Source organism: Archocentrus centrarchus, chromosome 8 (genome assembly GCF_007364275.1).
Source record: "Archocentrus centrarchus isolate MPI-CPG fArcCen1 chromosome 8, fArcCen1, whole genome shotgun sequence".
Taxonomy (NCBI): Eukaryota; Metazoa; Chordata; class Actinopteri; order Cichliformes; family Cichlidae; genus Archocentrus; species Archocentrus centrarchus.
In genome coordinates this window covers 22450475-22469014 of record NC_044353.1, presented here as the reverse complement: position 1 = coordinate 22469014, position 18540 = coordinate 22450475, and the positions used below count along the sequence as shown (strand labels likewise).

At 41.3% G+C, this 18540-nt stretch overlaps 2 protein-coding genes and 1 non-coding gene across 4 annotated transcripts; 2 read left to right on the top strand and 1 right to left on the bottom strand.

The window, feature by feature from the left end:
* The first annotated feature begins 1889 nt into the window (after window positions 1-1889).
* On the top strand, window positions 1890-7870 carry rsad1 (radical S-adenosyl methionine domain containing 1). Of its 2 annotated transcripts, XM_030736697.1 has the most exons (10): window positions 1890-2029; window positions 3830-4053; window positions 4149-4282; window positions 4353-4557; window positions 4780-5145; window positions 6099-6162; window positions 6269-6416; window positions 6676-6730; window positions 6818-6921; window positions 7171-7870. In XM_030736697.1, exons 2-10 carry the CDS (start codon window positions 3913-3915, stop codon window positions 7331-7333), a joined length of 1380 nt encoding a protein of 459 aa, XP_030592557.1. In that variant the 5' UTR covers window positions 1890-2029; window positions 3830-3912; the 3' UTR covers window positions 7334-7870. The 2 variants fall into 2 exon arrangements, with proteins under 2 accessions (XP_030592557.1, XP_030592556.1); XM_030736696.1 differs by lacking the exon at window positions 1890-2029 and having other exon boundaries at window positions 3730-4053.
* Window positions 7871-9421: 1551 nt separating this feature from the next.
* rasd2a (RASD family member 2a) lies at window positions 9422-10734 on the bottom strand. The gene is made up of 2 exons (XM_030736751.1): window positions 10098-10734; window positions 9422-9939 (listed from the first exon to the last, which is right to left on the bottom strand). The coding sequence occupies exons 1-2, from the start codon at window positions 10636-10638 to the stop codon at window positions 9422-9424; spliced, it is 1059 nt and encodes a 352-aa protein (XP_030592611.1). The 5' UTR covers window positions 10639-10734.
* A 1563-nt stretch (window positions 10735-12297) lies between these two features.
* On the top strand, window positions 12298-12370 carry trnar-acg (transfer RNA arginine (anticodon ACG)). Its single transcript has one exon. It is a non-coding gene; the product is annotated as a tRNA-Arg (tRNA).
* Window positions 12371-18540: the final 6170 nt, after the last annotated feature.

Sequence of the window (18540 nt, the reverse complement as noted above, 5' to 3'; positions counted from 1 at the left end):
TTGCATAAACTAAGACAGGACATCAAAATGCCCATAAATATTCTAAAGATCTATTTATTCAATGGCTTTTAGTTATAAATCTTTTATTTTATTAATCAGCCTGAGAAAAATGAGCTTACAATTTTCATTTACCACTAATTTACTAACTAAGTGGATTCAATCCACCAAAAGTGAACCTGATTTAATGCACCTAGAGTTAAATGTCAGATCAAGCAAAAACCTAATTTGAGCTTCTGTCTGTCTATGAGTGAGTGTGTGTGTGTAAGCTGCTTCTTCATTGTAAGTGTTTGTGTTTTTATACAAGCTCAGTGTCAGCTGTCTCATTTTTCATCCAATTGTAAAGTTAACTTTTGCATTTTGGTCTCAAACTCATCAGGAAATTCAAAATGCTAATTAATGTCCTTAAATTAAAATTTGACACACCTTCTATGTGAGCTAAAGTGGAACAAAAAGAACACAAGAAAACAAAAAACAAAACATGGGATGAATCTCAAAATATCTAAAAGTAATCATTTTAAATTCTCTAATCTTAAACAGCTCTTGGATGAGTAGATTGAATTGAACTTGGTGACTGGGAAGGAAAAACTCCCTTTTAACAGGAAGAAACCTCCAGCAGAACCAGGCTCAGGGAGGGGGGGTCATCTGCTGAGGGGAGAGAAAAGACATGCTGTGGAAGAGAACCAGAGATTAATAACAATTAATGATTAAATGCAGAGTGGGGTATAAACAGAGTAAATAAGGTGAATGAAAAGAAACAGTGCATTATGGGAACCCCCCAGCAGCCTAGACCTATAGCAGCATAACTAAGGGAGGGTTCAGGGTCACCTGATCCAGCCCTAACTATAAGCTTGATCATAAAGGAAAGTTTTAAGCCTAATCTTAAAAATAGAGAGGGTGTCTGTCTCCTGAATCCAAGCTGGGAGCTGGTTCCATAGAAGAGGGGCCTGAAAGCTGAAGGCTCTGCCTCCCATTCTACTCTTAAGTATCCTAGGAACCACAAGTAAGCCAGCAGTCTGAGAGAGAAGTGCTCTGTTGGGGTGATACGAGACTATGAGGTCTTTGAGATAAGATGGGGCCTGATTATTCAAGACCTTGTAGGTGAGGAGGAGGATTTTAAAATTCTATTCTAGATTTAACAGGGAGCCAATGAAGAGAAGCCAATATGGGAGAAATCTGCTCTCTCTTTCTAGTCCCTGTCAGTACTCTAGCTGCAGCATTTTGGATCAGCTGAAGGCTTTTCAGGGAGCTTTTAGGACAGCCTGATAATAATGAATTACAATAGTCCACCCTAGAAGTAATAAATGCATGAATGAGCTTTTCAGCATCACTGCTGAAAAGCTCATGGATGTTTCTAATTTTAGAAATATTGCGCAAATGCAAAAAAGCGGTCCTACATATTTGTTTAATGTGTGCATTGAAGGACAAATCCTGGTCAAAAATGACTCCAAGATTTCTCACAGTGTTACTGGAGGCCAAAGTAATGCCATCCAGAGTAGGGATGCGCCGATCCGATATTCAGTATCAGTCTGATCTGGATCATCACTGCCACTTTTTTCCACGCCTCCACCGCTCTCTGTGCTCGCCGTGCTGAGAATTTCAGCTGTTATTTTTTTCTCTATGTCAGCTCCCAGTTTGCTAGCGAGCGCAGCTATTAGCACTGGTGATTGTCCGGTACCGGAAGGACCCCTTCCCCGTCAAAACAGTTTTGATACTTTAATCCCTGATTAGTGACTAAATATAGACCTGCAGTAGAAACGTATTTAGGAGAATGCTTGTGAATATAAAGCATTACAAGATTGCGCTCATGCAGCCCCCCCAGTTTTTCAACATAAACGCTGATGACGCAACAACAGCAGTCAGCTGATTTACGTGCAGTCTGTCTGCACAAGTGCAAAGAGGCGGAGAGGGTGAGCGCAGATGAGTGAAAGGAAATGTTTTTCTAGCATCCAAAGGAAGCTTTTCCCCCCTGTAACCTCCATTAAACCTTTACTGGGAAACAGCTGGAGGTCCTTCATCAACCACCTGATCAGTAAGTGAAGAAAAGAGAACTTTGTAGCTGCTCCATCCACTCTGTTCGTTTCACACAGGGAAAACTGCAGTACGGAAGTTAAAATATGCAGATGAACTGTTAATACGAAAAAAATATTTCTTATCCAGTTACTTGGGTAATTGATGGAATAAATACCCGATTACTAAAATAATCAATAGTTGCAGCCCTAATGAAATTTGCAACATACCATAAGTCAATGCATCACCTTCTCACATAGGAGCAACAGGATTCAGGTGATAGAGCGATTGTATACAGATGCAGCCACCTAAAGTTGCCGCATCCAGCCAAACGTCGGCCAGCTGAAGTCCAGCCCACAGCTGGCCGACGTCTGGATCTGATGCCTCCTGGGCGCCTCTTGGGTGAGGTGTTCCAGGCATGTCCCACCAGGAGGAGGCCCCAGGGCAGACCCAGGACACGCTAGAGAGATTATATCTCTCGGCTGACCTGGGAATGCCTTGGGATCCCCCTGGATGAGCTGGTGGAGGTGGCTGGGCAGAGGGAAGTCTGGAACAGAGTTGCAGCCATGTGATTGGCTGATTATTAGACATTTGTGTTAATGAACAGTTCACCTAATAAAATAGCCAGTGAGCGTATTAATAATGTTGATGGGCTAATTTATGGCTGATCAGTTTATATCCTATCAACAATAAATAGGCTGTCACTTTAAATTTAAAGCCCATTGTTTTAAAGTTAAATACAGAATTCCTAAAGTGACCTAAATTACACAAAAATTTAAATATTTTTACATTTTATACTGTACAGATGCTGCAAATGTTTGGACACAGAGGCCATTCTGGGTCAAATCTGACATGCATCTATGCTGATGGATTTGACCCGCCAGTGTGGGTTAAACGAAGGAAAACAGTGGTTTTAGGAAATCATGAAACTGTACATGCAATGTCTATTTGTACTTCATGGGACAGTTCAACTTTGATACTGTCTTGAGGACTTTCTGTGCCCAGCTTCCAGCACAGACAGGCACCTGCTGATCATTGAAGTAAAATTAAAAAATTTAAAAACAGTGTCAGGGGCAGGCAGGAAGGACCCAAACAGAAGACTCTGAGACAGACAAAATAGCTAAAAGCAAACACAGACTAGTTTGCAATACAAAGGTTTTGTGTTCTAAGTTTTAATTAATATTGATAATTACGGTATTTATAAAGATTTTTATGATATAGCAGTGAGGACAGTGTTTAATGGTTGTAAATATCATACATGGTTATATAATAAATCTCAGCAGTTCCAGAAAGTTCTTTCCAGTTCTTTCACTTTCAATAGGACATATTTAAAACATCATATGTCTAATGTTTTCATGCCTTTGGTAAAACAGGACACGATATTGTGTGAAAATAGATTTTTTTTTCAACAAAAATGAGTGTTGAAAATCCTAAAAGGAGGGAAAAAACCTCCCTGCTCTCTGAAACATTAAAGATTTAACATCCATTCATTTATGTCAGTCAGACAGACTATTTATACAATCTGAATAGATCTGTAGTTCAAAAATCAGTGTAAGCACTTAATATTGGGGAATTATTCTGTGAAAGCATGAAATATGAACAGTATGTAAGAATTAAAAACCTTCTTGGTCGGGTGCTTCTTGCTGTAGTAAAACAGCGCCCCGATGTGGACAAACTGGCTCATAAGAAAACAGGAAATCGATCCATTTATTTCCGGTTGGAGCGGCTTGACGGCACCTTCAAACAGTGTAAACATAAAGTGGTTTTACGCTAATTTGTAGCTACTTTGTTGCCCTAAAAGTGTATACCGTTTCTGTATCAGTGATGAAGCCGGATATTGGGGTAACCTCCCGTTCAGCTCAGACAGTTTGAGCTACCGCCGGAGAGATAAAGGTTGTCTCCAAAATGATGAGACGCACATTTATTGCTGCCAGTCGTGTCCTGTCTCCACGACCGCGCTGCCTCTCTGGCGGAGAAGGAACCGAAGATGTGTCTGAATGGGCAGCGGCTCCGCAAATCACGCAGCAGGCGTCTCTTTATGTGCATGTGAGCTGGATTTGTTCTGGTCACACATATACTCCCTGTAACTGCATATTGACTCATCTGATTTAACTGTAAGTGGGCTGTTCTTCCTCCTCCAGTGGCCTTACTGTCTCAGGAGATGCTCCTACTGCAATTTCAATAAGTACATATCCAAAGAGAACAATGACCACATCATGACTAAGTGCCTTCAGAGGGAGACTGAGACATTGCTGCGGCTTAGTCAAGTATCCTGGTATGTGCATTTATTAAACCTTACAGTCAGTTACTACAACCTGCAGCTGAGATCAAACTTTCATTTGTAGCATCACCTCAGTGTTTTTTGGTGGTGGGACTCCAAGCCTGGCCCACCCCTCCACCTTTGCTGCGATCCTCGAGACTGTTTCCAGGCAGGTCAGTCTCTCAGATGAGGCTGAAGTCACACTCGAGGTCAACCCCACTCCCGTGGGAAAGTCCAAGTTAGAGGCCTACTGCCGTGCTGGGGTGAACCGATTCTCCATTGGAGTTCAGGTGAGTGTAATTAATAGGAAATTCATCACAAAAATATAGTCTATAGTCTTGAGCTACATAGTGATTGGTTGCAAATTTGCACCTCAAGTATTTCAAAAGAACCTCTTATGTCATTTCCAAAATTTAACTCTGAACAATTTATTAATCATCTGATTTTGAGGGGACAGGTTGGAATTTCTTTCATATTATGGAGTGAGCCTCACCAAACTTTCAATCCTTCAGTCACTGCAGGATGACGACTTGAAAATTCTGGGACGAGACCACACGTCTCATGAGGCTTTGCAGACTATTGAAGAGGCCAGGAGGCTGTGCCCTGGTAGGGTGTCGTTGGATGTCATGTTCGGGCGTCCCGAACAAACCGTTGACTCCTGGGAAAAAGAGTTGTCTGAGCTGCTGAGGGTGTGTGATGACCACGTGTCTTTGTACCAGCTGACCCTGGAGCGAGGCACTCAGCTGTTTAAACAAGTTCAAAGCGGTGCAGTGGCGCTGCCCGCTGAGGATGTGACAGCAGAGATGTACCAGTGTGCCAGGAAGACACTGCACCAGCATGGCTTTCAGCAATATGAGGTGTCGAATTTTGCAAGACATGTAAGTCCTCAGCGTAAAAAAAAATAAATTACCGATCATCTGATTCAACAGGAACATTCTTGTACTTTTATATTCCATTAACGTTACAAATTGATTTGCGTGCCACTGAGTGAAATAAATATTTGATCGCCTACAACGCAGGCAGAATTCTGGCTCCCACAGATTGGCTGTGTGCCCATGTGGCACACAGATTTCAATTAATTAATCGCTCAATTACAGATACTTCTGACCTCAACCCGTTATGTGTAGAAAGCACATCTGTCCACCGAATCTATTTCTTCCATTCCAACCTGAAGATGAGTCATGGATGGGTCTTTCAACATGACAATGACCCAAAACACATTACCAAGGCAACAAATGAGCAGATGAAGGAGAAGCAGTGGCTTAGCAGGGCTTCAGACCTCAATCTGTGCAGGGAGCTGAAACTCAAGAGTTGCCGAGCTGCAGCACTTTCTGTAAAGAGAAGTGGGCCACAGTCCCTCCTGAGATGTGTGCAAACCCGGTGACCAACTACAACATCTTACTGCTGTGGTTGCAAAGAAGGGTTTCTCCACCAAGTACTAGGTCATATTTTGCTTGCAGATCAAATACTTCACTCAGTGACATGCAAATCAGTTTATAACTTTTGTTTATTGTGCTTTTTATGGATTTGTGCTTGATATTATGTCTCTCTCCATTAAAATGAAATGATCGTAAAAATGAGAGATTGTTCATTTCGTTCTCTCAGCAGGGAATCATATTATTTGTTCCCCCACTGTAAATATGCAGTTCTATCTAAAAACAGAGCTTTCTACTCCCCCTTCAGCAGAGTCTATCGAGTCCTATTTTTAAGCTTTTTCTGCTTTGTGTTTAAGTTTCGGTCTTCATCCAAACTCCATAATACGGCAGATTTCTGAGTTTCACCATACTCCCTCATAAACCCTCATAAAATATATTTCTTTTGTGTTATGTAGAGTTCAGTGAGTCATCACAATATGAGCTACTGGAAAGGAAACCAATACATCGGTGTTGGCCCAGGTAATATTTAGATCCAAAGCAGTAAATCATTTCCTGGTGTACTCATGCAGAAAGTACTTTTTATTTTTAAATGTGTTTTTGTGGGGGTTTTTTACCTTCGTTACAGGAGCACACGGGCGGTTTGTTCTTCTGGGGGAGGGAGGTGTTGTTCGGGAGGCCCGGACCCAGACTCTGGAGCCTGACGTGTGGATTCGCGAAGTGCAGCAGAGGGGACACGGGACACGGAGGCGGCTTCCGCTCAGCCATCTTGAACTGTATGCTGTTGCACTTACAGGCAGAGACAGATGCCCACAAACGCTCTGTGCATGTGAAATGTAACAATTAAGTCTCAGCCAGTTCATAGTGTAATTTAACACACCGAGTGCTGAGGCCGCGGTACATGTGCTTGTTCTCTCAAACATTCTGTCCTTGTGAGATGCTATTATCAGACTCGTATTCAGCGTGTTTACTTTCTCTGTCCTGTCCTTGATAATGTGTAATCATTGCAAGTTATGAAAGATTTTTGCTTGACAGATTGGAGGAGGTGTTGGTGATGGGAATGAGAATGACCGAGGGCATTAATCATGAGGTAAAACACACAAAATAAGCCCTTCATTGTATTTTCTGTCACTGCAGTTCAATATGTAGAGATTTAAAAAATATATTATGTTAACAGCACTGGAAGTTGTTTAGCCCACAAAGCGGCCTCTTTGAAGTTTTTGGCGCATCTGTCAGGGTCCAAGAGTTGCTACAGAGCGGACAGCTGATTCTCGATGACAGGTGACTTATGACTTTAATTTTACCTTTAATTTTTATCCAAATAAATGTATTTAAAATGACAAAACAAGCATTATCTCTGCATTTGAGGAGCTTGAAGGTTAAATCGTTTCTACCCAACCAACAATATTTAACATAATTTGACTGCTAAAGCACTGATAAATTTTCTGTCAGTGTGCTTATCCATCAATTGACTGAAACGCTACATTTTAATTTTAATTTCCTCTCATTTTTGTCTTCCCTCCTTATCAGGGGTCTGAGGTGCTCTTGGGATGGACTGGCCTTACTAGACAGCATCCTTCCAGCTCTGCTGGTGGAGCTGGAAAGACAAATTTCTCAAAAGCCACAAGTGGACAGCTCTGTCTCTGCTGCTGGTGGACAATCAAGGAACACCACCGACCTTCAACGACAGTAATGTTTCCGGAGCAGAGAAGCTTGTGGCTGACATATAAAAACTTCGGTTCTGTGTTTGAGCAGGATATCATACAGACATTCACACTTTTGAGTGCTACACCATTTAAATTTCTTAGTGAATGTTGTTTATCATTTTTCATGCCATTGCAAACCTCAACCTCAGTGTTGCCCATCTCAAATTGCTGCAGTCCAGCAGTGATTGAGTATATTGTATTATCTCTGTGTTGCCTCCTGCACTGGTTTGAATGAGAGCCTGATTTAAATCTCTAGATGCTGTTATTACTAGAACGGAAGCACTTTGCACTAAACCTTTAATTGCTGCCGATATTGTCATTTAAACATAATTATAACTCTGCCAATGAACAGGAAATTGTTTTGATGTCAGAGTCATTTCAGCAAATGTCTGTGGTGAATATCTGCTGCTGTAAAAATATCCACTGGATGCATTTTAATACCACAGTTTTTGAGGTTGAAAAAAAAATTACATTAAACCAATTAAAGCCTCCCAGTAAGCATTCATTTCATTCTTAGACTTTATGACTGCAGGTGTTGCATGTCTTATCACATGCTTGGAAATAATACCATCTGGATGAATATTAATTTCCTGGCCAGGAAAGGGCTATCCAGATATGTATAGCTCAGCTCTCTTGGAAAATAAATTAATTTTGTACATTTGTAATTTCCTAATCATTTTCTTGGGACTTTCCTTATAAAGATCTATGAAATGTGGTACTTATTACAGAGAAAACACACATTTAAGTCATGCATACAATTAAACTCACCTTTATGAAAATAAAAAGTTATTCCATTTTAAAGGAATGAATCTTATCTTGAGAAGCTAATCTCATTAAAAGGAGTAATTCCAAGACATTTTTTTTATTTGTCATAAACTAGGTCTGGAAATGAAGACCTTTATGATTCAGTAGTTTTGTATTTTCATTTTGACTTTTAGTTTGTTATTCAGAGCAGTTTTAGTTTCCACAGTGGGTTTTCTTTTTCCAGTTTAGATTTAATTGTTTGAAAATGTTTATTTGTAGTTCTGTATCTTGTTAGTTTTTGTGTGTTTAAGTATTATTGTATTTAGTGCACATGCCAGAGGTAAGATTTAAGAAAATCAGTATAAATAAGTTTTTCTTAGCAACTGACTCCCAGTCTTGTAGACATCCAAATTATCAAACATGTCCATCAAAGTCTCATCAGGCAAGTTGGGATAATACATTTTACCAAATTAACAAATACATAAAAAGTAAGGATATTTCCTCTATATTTAAATTTAATTTTTAGTTCATTATCCAAAATAATTTGCCCCCCCCAAACTTTAGCTTTTATTTTTATTTTAGTTAAAACATGTTTATCATTACGCAGCACCCACTGCATACTGATACCCCGAATATTTTAATAAATTTCAAAATCTAAATGGTAAGTAGTGACTGTGCCCCCTGTCAAATATTCTGAACTTCTTGTCAGCGATATTAAAAGCTGAGTGGGCTCTCTCCATGGTGCTGATTTCACTCCGTCTCTCTCCTTTCGCCCACCTTCCCCTCTTTAATAAATCACGCGCTATCACTCATTGTTTCCTCCAACTTACCATGGTGACACACAAGTGCGTACACCACCGGTGCTGAGGAACAGTTATTGTAGCACCTCGGTACTCGAAGCCATTCACAAAGCCGTGGGCGCTCTAAAACGTGCAAAATCTCTCCAGTCTGACAGTAGATATTGGACGACGTTTAAGGTCTGCGTCTGAATCATCCTCTCATGCAGCTGACCTCCCTCCCACACGATCCCGCGATGTTTTACATCATCACTCTGTGAGAACTGACTGCTTACGTTCATGTGCGTAACCTAACAGTATCTGTCAGTCTGCGAAGAGTTTCTTAAATGTTAGTAACAATGATGGAAAGCAAGGACACAAAGCACACAGTATAGTTAGAAATATTCAAATTTTATTAGAGGATTATAGGATACAGGTATATACAAAAACAATATAAGAATGCACTGGTCCAGCCAGGTGCAACAGAGTATAACTCTTTACGTAAACCATATTGCAGCATACTACTACAATTTGTTTGTCGAGAAGTCTCACAATTCATTGAATCTGACACTTCTCGGGTTTGTTGTGTTTCGTGCTTGATCCAAGCACGAGCCGCAGGTCGCTGTTAAAGCTCGGGCGGCGCGCTAGAGGGTCCACGGCGGCACAGGGCGCGGAGAGTAACCGCGTACGGCTCCCTCTCCTGCCTCGCTGGCCGACGTACAGCGACCGGTAGGTGAGGATGGGTATGACCTGATGTCGCGACGGACTGGTCTCTTGAGGTAGTCCACCCAGAGAGGCAAGGGCTCTGAACATCGCGTCCAGCCCGGTGCCGGTTTTAGCAGAGGTTTCGAAGAGTGGGATATCCTCGTCGAGGATTTTTCCCACGTCTGAGCGTCTCACCACTCTCTCCGAGTCCAAGTCCGCTTTATTGCCGCATACAACAACCGGCACTCTTGCTGGCTGTTTTAATTTCAGCAGCTTTGCCTTAGCAGCTTTGATCTCGTCGAGGAGCTCACAGGCTTCATTCAGAGATTCCATGTCATCCAAACTGAAGACGAGCAGAAAAATGTCACCTGGAGAGACACAGAGCATCACTTTGATTATTAATGTTAGGTTAATTAACATTCAACTTCAAGACGTAAAAAAGAAAAAAAAAAACAGTTGTCTGAAATTAGGTGTTCGACCACGCCTTAAAAAATAAATACATAAAAGTAAAGCGCTGATTCCTGACCTGTAAGGATGGATAATCTGCGTTTTGCAGGGAAGTCCCTCTCACTTGCTGCATCCAGAAGATCGACCTGGTATGCCTCCCCGCCTATGTGGAACAGCTTTCTGTGGAAGTCTTCGGTTGTGGGCTCATAGCTCTCCTCAAAGTCTTTGCCCAAGAACCGCTGAAGGATGTTTGTTTTACCTACTCTGGGCGCACCAAGCACAACTATTCTATGGCAGTTTCTGGGCTTGGTCAAACCCAAATCCAACAGGTCCACGGACCTTTTCGGGAGTCGATCAGCTGACACTTGCCGACTGCCAGAACTCGAGGATCTACTCGCAACTATTCTCGTATCCTGCTGTCTCCAGCACCCCTTAACCGTTTTGACGAGCCCCATGCCTGTCTTCGGTATGTTTGAGACTTTGGGGTGCTGGAGCACTGGACTGAGTGAAGTGCTCTGAAGACCTGGGTGCGCAATGCTTGATTGGTGATGCCCGGTGAGAGAGTTCAACATTTCGAGAATGCCATCAACGGGAAGGTAAAACTTCTCAGTTGTGTTCATCTCTTGTGTTCTTTCAAGAGTCTCCAGTCACCGAGAGGCAATCAGAATCTCACCAGTCCATTTGCTTCCCCATGTGTCCACCGCAACAGAGGCGAGTGTAAGCTCTTATACACCCACAGTTTCTGCGTCAGCAGACTCATTCAAAATGCATTCCTTTTATAGAAGCACGAAGCCCCCACGGCCCCCGCTTGTGAAAAATGTTCCTTTGGAGAAAAAAAAATAGTAGATAGGTCTGGAAATAAACAGTTGAGATTTCACTTGGTGCATTGCGCCTTTCTGAATTAGTTAAAGTTATCCGAACTATCTTAAATTGCGCTCCCGGATACTTTGTTCTGGAAGAAACAAACACAAAGAAAAAAACCCACTTTGATCTGTTCTTGTACTCTTCTATTTTTAGCACCTGACCTGCGGGTGTTTCCTGTCTAATTATGGATAAATGGATGGTAGACAGAGTACAGATAATTGCCCATATCATGGACACTGACGGTGTGACGTGCGTGCGCGATTTAATTGTGTTTATTACTGAAAATGCTGTCATGGAGACATTAGCCATTTGGCGTATATGTATTAATATCTGTTATTTAACAGTTTCACAGTGTTTTCATAACAAATCCCACTTGACAACACATCCCTGCACCGCCTGACATAAATCTGTGCATTTGGGATTTTATTATTCCTGAGGTGTGATTGCATACAGTGGAAGCCCCTTTATTTCCTGCATTGCTCACGACTTGCTCTGAGTGTTGAGGCTTGAAACAGAGCTACTCTTTGCTTAATGAATCACAGAGCCTGTTGATGACTCTTCTGCAGAACCACCAGCGTCAGAAAGCTTTTTCCACTGGATACTCACATAAATCAAACTTGTATTTCTGGAGAAGAGAGATCCTGATGTTTTAGAGAGAAGATTTATCACTGGAGCATGCAGCACCAAGTAATTTGTGAGTTCAGTGCAGAAGCCACACGACGCTACAAAGCCATTTTTTTCTCTCCATCAAACTATTCTTAAAATCCAAGGACACTGAGTTGAGAGCCCACATAATGATTTCTTTGCTGATTGCCATGGAGATTGCAGACTCATTTTTAACAAGGACACTTGCTACAGCTGAAAACCATGTTGTGATGGATAATGTTATATGCAGCTATAGTAGCTGGTAATGTACTGTGAGATGGTCAGTTTCAAAATCAATGTTATTAGCAGTACATAATGGAAGACTGAAATACTTTGTAAAATGAGAAATACTAATATGAGGTGCAAAAGTCTGAGGTGCAACAGTCATGGAGATACTGCTATTTTACTTATATATATATATATATATATATATATATATATATATATATATATATATATATATATATATATATATATATTTTTTTTTTTTTTTTTTTCAATGAATTGAGAATGTTTTATTAAAACATAAACTAAACAATTTGAGCTAAAATGAAATCACTTATCTTAGCACCTCTGGTTTTGATGACAGCATGCAGTTTTAGTATTATTAGACCATATTTCAAATATGGTCCTTCCATTAATATTCAGGAGACTGAGATGAGTTCAGGTGACTGGAGGACTGTCAGAACTCATTGATCTTTTCAAACAGATTTTGGTGTGCTTTGGCCGCTTTACATACAGACAGAGTAGCACTATATTCCTCTCGCAGCGGGCCAGTGGCGCAATGGATAACGCGTCTGACTACGGATCAGAAGATTCTAGGTTCGACTCCTGGCTGGCTCGTGATATTTTTGGGGCACCGTTGATGCTGCTTTCCTGGTTTCAAAGCCACCATCTGGCAGGGCTCTTTCTGTACGGAGTTTGCACGTTCTTCCCGTGTTTTGTGGCTTTTCTACGTGTACTCCGGTTTCATCCCGCAGGCCGAAGACATGTGGTTTGAGGGATTGGGTTAATTGGTGATTCTAAATTGTCCTTCGATGTGAATGCGAATGCTGTCTGTTAGCCTTGCGTGTCCAGGATGTCTCTGCCGCTCGCCCCTTGACAGCTAGAATATGCTCCACCTCCAAGACCCTGAAAAGAAAAGGTTAGAAGATGGATTCCAGAGAGTGCCCTGAAGCGTGTCTTTGACCAATAGGTTCTCCACAAATCATACCCTTTAAGTCAGAGAGCTTCAAAATCCTGGATAATTTTATACATCTGTAAAAGCATCTTTCACACTGAATAAGTACATTTCAGAGGACAATAAATAAACTGTAGATGAATCTAGGAATTGTTTTAAATAGCATGCAAAGCAGTACCACAGCAGTGCAACTCGAAATTCAGCATGCAAGCACACTGCCACCAGAGGGCACCAGAGAAAAAGTGATACTATAAAGTTTGTTGATTATCAGGAATTGGTCAGTGTTATGCACATCAAACTAAATGCTCATTTTGAATTTAATGTTTCAAAAAAGCTGTGGCATGATTACCTTTGTGCTGCATGACCTCTTATTTTAGCTGTTTAATTGATGTAGTAGTGAAATGTTTTTGCATTCTTTGCCTGATTTAGTTTGGGGCCTCCCTTGTCACAGTTTTCATTAGGAACGTTTTTTTCCTTCCTAATGTGTTCAGTTGGTGATTGGACTTCAGGCCATTTGAGCACATTAACTCTTTTACTATGACGCAGCATGTGCCAAATGTGGTCTGGCATTGTTATGCTCAAATAAGCAAGGATTTCCTGGACAAATCACAACCTGGGTCACAGCATACTGTATGTTGCTTCAAAACTTATTGATATTGTTTAGCATTAATGGTCCCTTCACAAGTAAGTAAGTTACCCATGCTGTTTGCAGTAATGCACACCCAAATCATCACAGATGCATCCATAGAACTGTGTACTGAAAACAAGACTCTTTCTTTGGCCCTGATCTCATAGCATCCTGTCCCAGCTTTTTTGAAATATGTTGCTGGCATCAAATTAAAAATAAACATATAAACATATATACTTTTAAGTACAACCCCAGTTCTGAAAAAAAGGTTGGGATGTTTTGTAAAGCGTAAGCAAAAACAGAATGTAATGAGTTGTAAATCCCACAAACCCATATTTTTTTCACAACAGAACATAGAAAACATACCAAATGCTTAAACTGAGACATTTTACTATTTCATGAAAAATATTAGCTAATTTTGAATTCTCTCAAAAAAATGTTGGGACCCGGGCAAAAAAGGCTGGAAGAGAAAGTGGTCCCAAAAAAGAAAGTGCTGGAGGAACAGTTGGCAACTAATTAGTTTAACTGGAACCAGGTCAGTAACTAACTGGATATATTAAAAAACAGTATCTTAGTGGGACAACGTTTCTCAGAAGCAAAGATGGGCAGAGGTTCATCAACTGCAAAAAAAAAAAAACTGTGACTACAAATTTCAGGATAATGTCTCTCAAAATCTCTCAAAATCTGCAAGCCTTTAGGCAACACCATAAAAACAGGCATGATCCTGCCATGGAAATCATTGAATGGGCTCAGGAACACTTCCAGAAATTGTCTGTGAACACAGTTCACCGTGCCATCGACAAATACAAGTTTAAGCTCTATCATGCAAAGAAGAAGCCATACGTGAACACGATCCAGAAGCACTGCTGGGTTTTTTTTGAGTCAAGGATCATTTAACCCTTTATAGGGCAAGTTACCATTAAATGATGACAGTACTGCATCACAGTCAGGTTAAGAGGCATGTGGTTTTCATCCAGCCAATCAGCAAAGATCACACTACATCACTGAGCGCCTCACTGTAGCATTCAACCAATCAGCAGAGACCTGGAACACGCCAAAGTTTGTGTTTTCACGAAAATGAAAAAAAAAAGACGCTTACGGGGCTCGGCTGTGCATTTATCTTCAAAACATCAAAACTAACCATGCTAAGTTGATAAAACTCACACAATTTACTGTTGAATAGTTGTGCTAAGTAATGGCATATGTGTTGTTTGTGAAGGACTTAGTGAAATGAGTGAATGAAAAATCTGGGCACCATATTTGATCTTACGCCCTGTTCACATAAACAAATAATTGACCATATTTGACCATATTTGGACATATGCCTGATGCATCTAACAAATCATACCAAGTGTATTTCCTTTACAAATGAGGGAATAAAGCTTAGAACATTATTTTTTTTATACACTGCTCAAAAAATAAAGGGAACACTTAAACAACACAATATAACTCCAAGTAAATCAAACTTCTGTGAAATCAAACTGTCCACTTAGGAAGCATCACTGATTGACAATCAATTTCATATGCTGTTGTGCAAATGGAATGGACAACAGATGGAAATTATTGGCAATTAGCAAGACACACTCAATAAAGGAGTGGTTCTGCTTCTCAGTACCTATGCTTTCTGGCTGATGTTTTGGTCACTTTTGAATGTTGGTGGTGCTTTCACACTCGTGGTAGCATGAGACAGACTCTACAGCCCACACAAGTGGCTCAGGTAGTGCAGCTCATCCTGGATGGCACATCAATGTGAGCTGTGGCAAGAAGGTTTGCTGTGTTTGCCAGCATAGTGTCCAGAGGCTGGTAGTGCTACCAGGAGACAGGCCAGTACACCAGGAGACGTGGAGGAGGCCGTAGGAGGGCAACAACCCAGCAGCAGGACTGCTACCTCCGCCTTTGTGCAAGGAGGAACAAGAGGAGCACTGTCAGAGCCCTGCAAAATGACCTCCAGCAGGCCACAAATGTGCATGTGTCTGCACAAACGGTTAGAAACTGACTCCATGAGGATGGTATGAGGGCCCGACGTCCACAGATGGGGGTTGTGCTCACAGCCCAACACCGTGCAGGACGCTTGGCATTTGCCAGAGAACACCAGGATTGGCAAATTCGCCACTGGCGCCCTGTGCTCTTCACAGATGAAAGCAGGTTCACACTGAGCACATGTGACAGACGTGACAGAGTCTGGAGACGCCGGGGAGAGCGATCTGCTGCCTGCAACATCCTTCAGCATGACCGGTTTGGCAGTGGGTCAGTAATGGTGTGGGGTGGCATTTCTTTGGAGGGCCGCACAGCCCTCCATGTGCTCGTCAGAAGTAGCATGACTGCCATTAGGTACCGAGATGAGATCCTCAGACCCCTTGTGAGACCATATGCTGGTGCGGTTGGCCCTGGGTTCCTCCTAATGCAGGACAATGCTAGACCTCATGTGGCTGGAGTGTGTCAGCAGTTCCTGCAAGATGAAGGCATTGAAGCTATGGACTGGCTCGCCTGTTCCCCAGACCTGAATCCGATTGAGCACATCTGGGACATCATGTCCCGCTCCATCCACCAACGTCACGTTGCACCACAGACTGTCCAGGGGTTGGCGGATGCTTTAGTCCAGGTCTGGGAGGAGATCCCTCAGGACACCATCATCAGGAGCATGCCCAGGCGTTGTAGGGAGGTCATACAGGCACGTGGAGGCCACACACAATACTGAGCCTCATTTTGATTTGTTTTAAGGACATTTCATCAAAGTTGGATCAGCCTGTAGTGTGTTTTTCCACTTTAATTTCACGTGTGACTCCAAATCCAGGCCTCCACTGGTTAATAAATTTGATTTCCATTGATGATTTTTGTGTGATTTTGTTGTCAGCACATTCAACTTTGTACAGAACAAAGTATTCAATGAGAATATTTCATTCATTCAGATCTAGGATGTGTTATTTGAGTGTTCCCTTTATTTTTTTGAGCAGTGTATTACCAAAGTTTTTTATAGCACCGAAAAATTTAACCCATTTCTAGACATTTTAAAGCTCTAAATAGTGAAGATGAGTGATTTTTGTCAGTTTTTGACATTATTCTAGTTGTTTCATTGCTTGTGTAGTAATTTTTTAGCAAATGTCTGTTTAGATGGTTTATGGCAAGAGCAGAGAGACTGTGGTTATGCCAGCCCACCTTGCCATCAGTGACAATGATGAGAAGGAAGATGATCATGTGGCAGACACTGACATTGTCCCTCACACCTAAAACCAGGACATTCCAGGCCCAAGTGACATGAGGAGCAGTAATGTTGTAAAGAATCTGTTGTAATCTTCTAAAACACATGCATGGGCCTCATGTAAGTCAACCATCTGGGTCCCAATGAACACATATTCAGGGCCTGTTAAAACCTATCTGGGCAAACCGCTGTAGGGCCACCATGGAAAAAAGCTTATGGGGCCCATAATGTTTGCCCTTACTTATACCATATGGGGTCCACCTATGTATGCTGGCAGGGATGCTCCTTTCACCATATATTTGTTTATCTTGTATTTTTATATATATATTTATTGAATTTTTTTTTTTTTTTTTTTTTTTTTACCACAGACGGACAGGGAACCAAATATGGTAACTTCGTCAACCTTGATTTTCTATATTTAAATGAAACATTTTGAAAAATGTCACAACAGTAATTAAGTTTTGTTATGTCCACCAATAACACTGTATAGTTGAAATTCTGAATATCAAAGTATTTCAACGAGTGCCCTATAAAGGGTTCAAGAGGGACTGAGGCAAAGTTGTAAGCTGTTCTGTAGTCAGGTTAAGTGAAATTTTAAATTCTTTTGGAAACATGGAGGCCACTTCCTCTGAACTAAAGAGAATAGGGACCACCCAGCTTGTTATCAGCCCTCAGTTCAAAAGCCTGCATCTCTGAAGGTTTGGGGTTGTATTAGTCCCTATGAATTTGGCAGCTTGCACATCTGGAAAGGCACCATCAGTGCTGAAGGGTATATACAGGTTTTAGAGCAACATATGCTCCCATCCAGATGATGCCTTTTTCAGGGAAGGCTTTGTATATTTCATCAAGCTGACACTAAACTGCATACTGTGCATATTACAGCAATATGGCTTCATAGAAGAAAAGTCCAGGTGCTGAACCGGCCTGCCTGCAGTCCACACCTTCAACCAACTGAAAACATTTGGTGGATTTTGAAATTAAAAATATGAAAAAGAAGACTCAGGACTGTTGAGCAGCACAACATTCCTCTCACAAACGTGCAGAATCTGGCATCCTCAGTACCCAGATGTTTTCAGGTTGTTGTTAAAAGAACAGAGGGGGTGCGACACAGTGGCAAACATGGCCCTGTCCCAACTTTTTTGCAATGTGTTGCTGCCATCAAATTCAAAATGAGCTAATATTTTTCTTAAAATGGTCAGTTTTCTCAATTTAAACATGTAATAGTTTTCTGTATTCAACTGTGAATAAAAGATGGGTTTATGAGATTTACAAATCATCGCATTCTGGTTTTATTGACATTTTACAGAGTCCCCAACTGGTTCAGAATTGTACTTATACTTCAAATACTTTAAAGTTCTTTCAACAGTCTCTGTAACAGATTTAGTGAACTTAAGGGTTTTAATGATTCTTGATGAGTCTTAAAATCTTTAGATTGTTACTTTACACAGTTTTTATTAACATTTTGAGCAGCCATCCAGCTTTGTTAATGGAATAAGGTGTCATCTCATCCCTGACTATAACCATTATATTACTAACACAGAATCTAAGTCTTCCTTTGAAATGTATTGATTTACTTTATATACACTGTCCCATAAGAGAGGAGGGGCCCCAGGATTTATAGGACTGTGTAAATAGATTAATGTCTCCACAACAGATGCAATACCAGTGCACACACACACACTTGAAGTCAGATTTCCTTTCTTGTATGACATCACTCTTGGCAGTCCTCTCACCTCCCCCCTCTGTTTTCCCAGCTCTTGCCTGTATGCCCCCAACTCCCCCCCCGTCCTGACCTCATCACGCCTTTGTTGGGAAACAAAGAATGCCCAGGCATCTGTTTTCAGGACAAATAAAGACAGAGAGGAGGAGGGCTGGAAGAGTTATATGAAGCTGAGATTGACTGAGCTGATCAGTGAGAGTCAACAGGTGGCTGCAACAAGCAACAAAAAGCACACTCCTGCACTCAGGACTGTGCCATATAGATGTATTTCAGATGTTTTTATCAA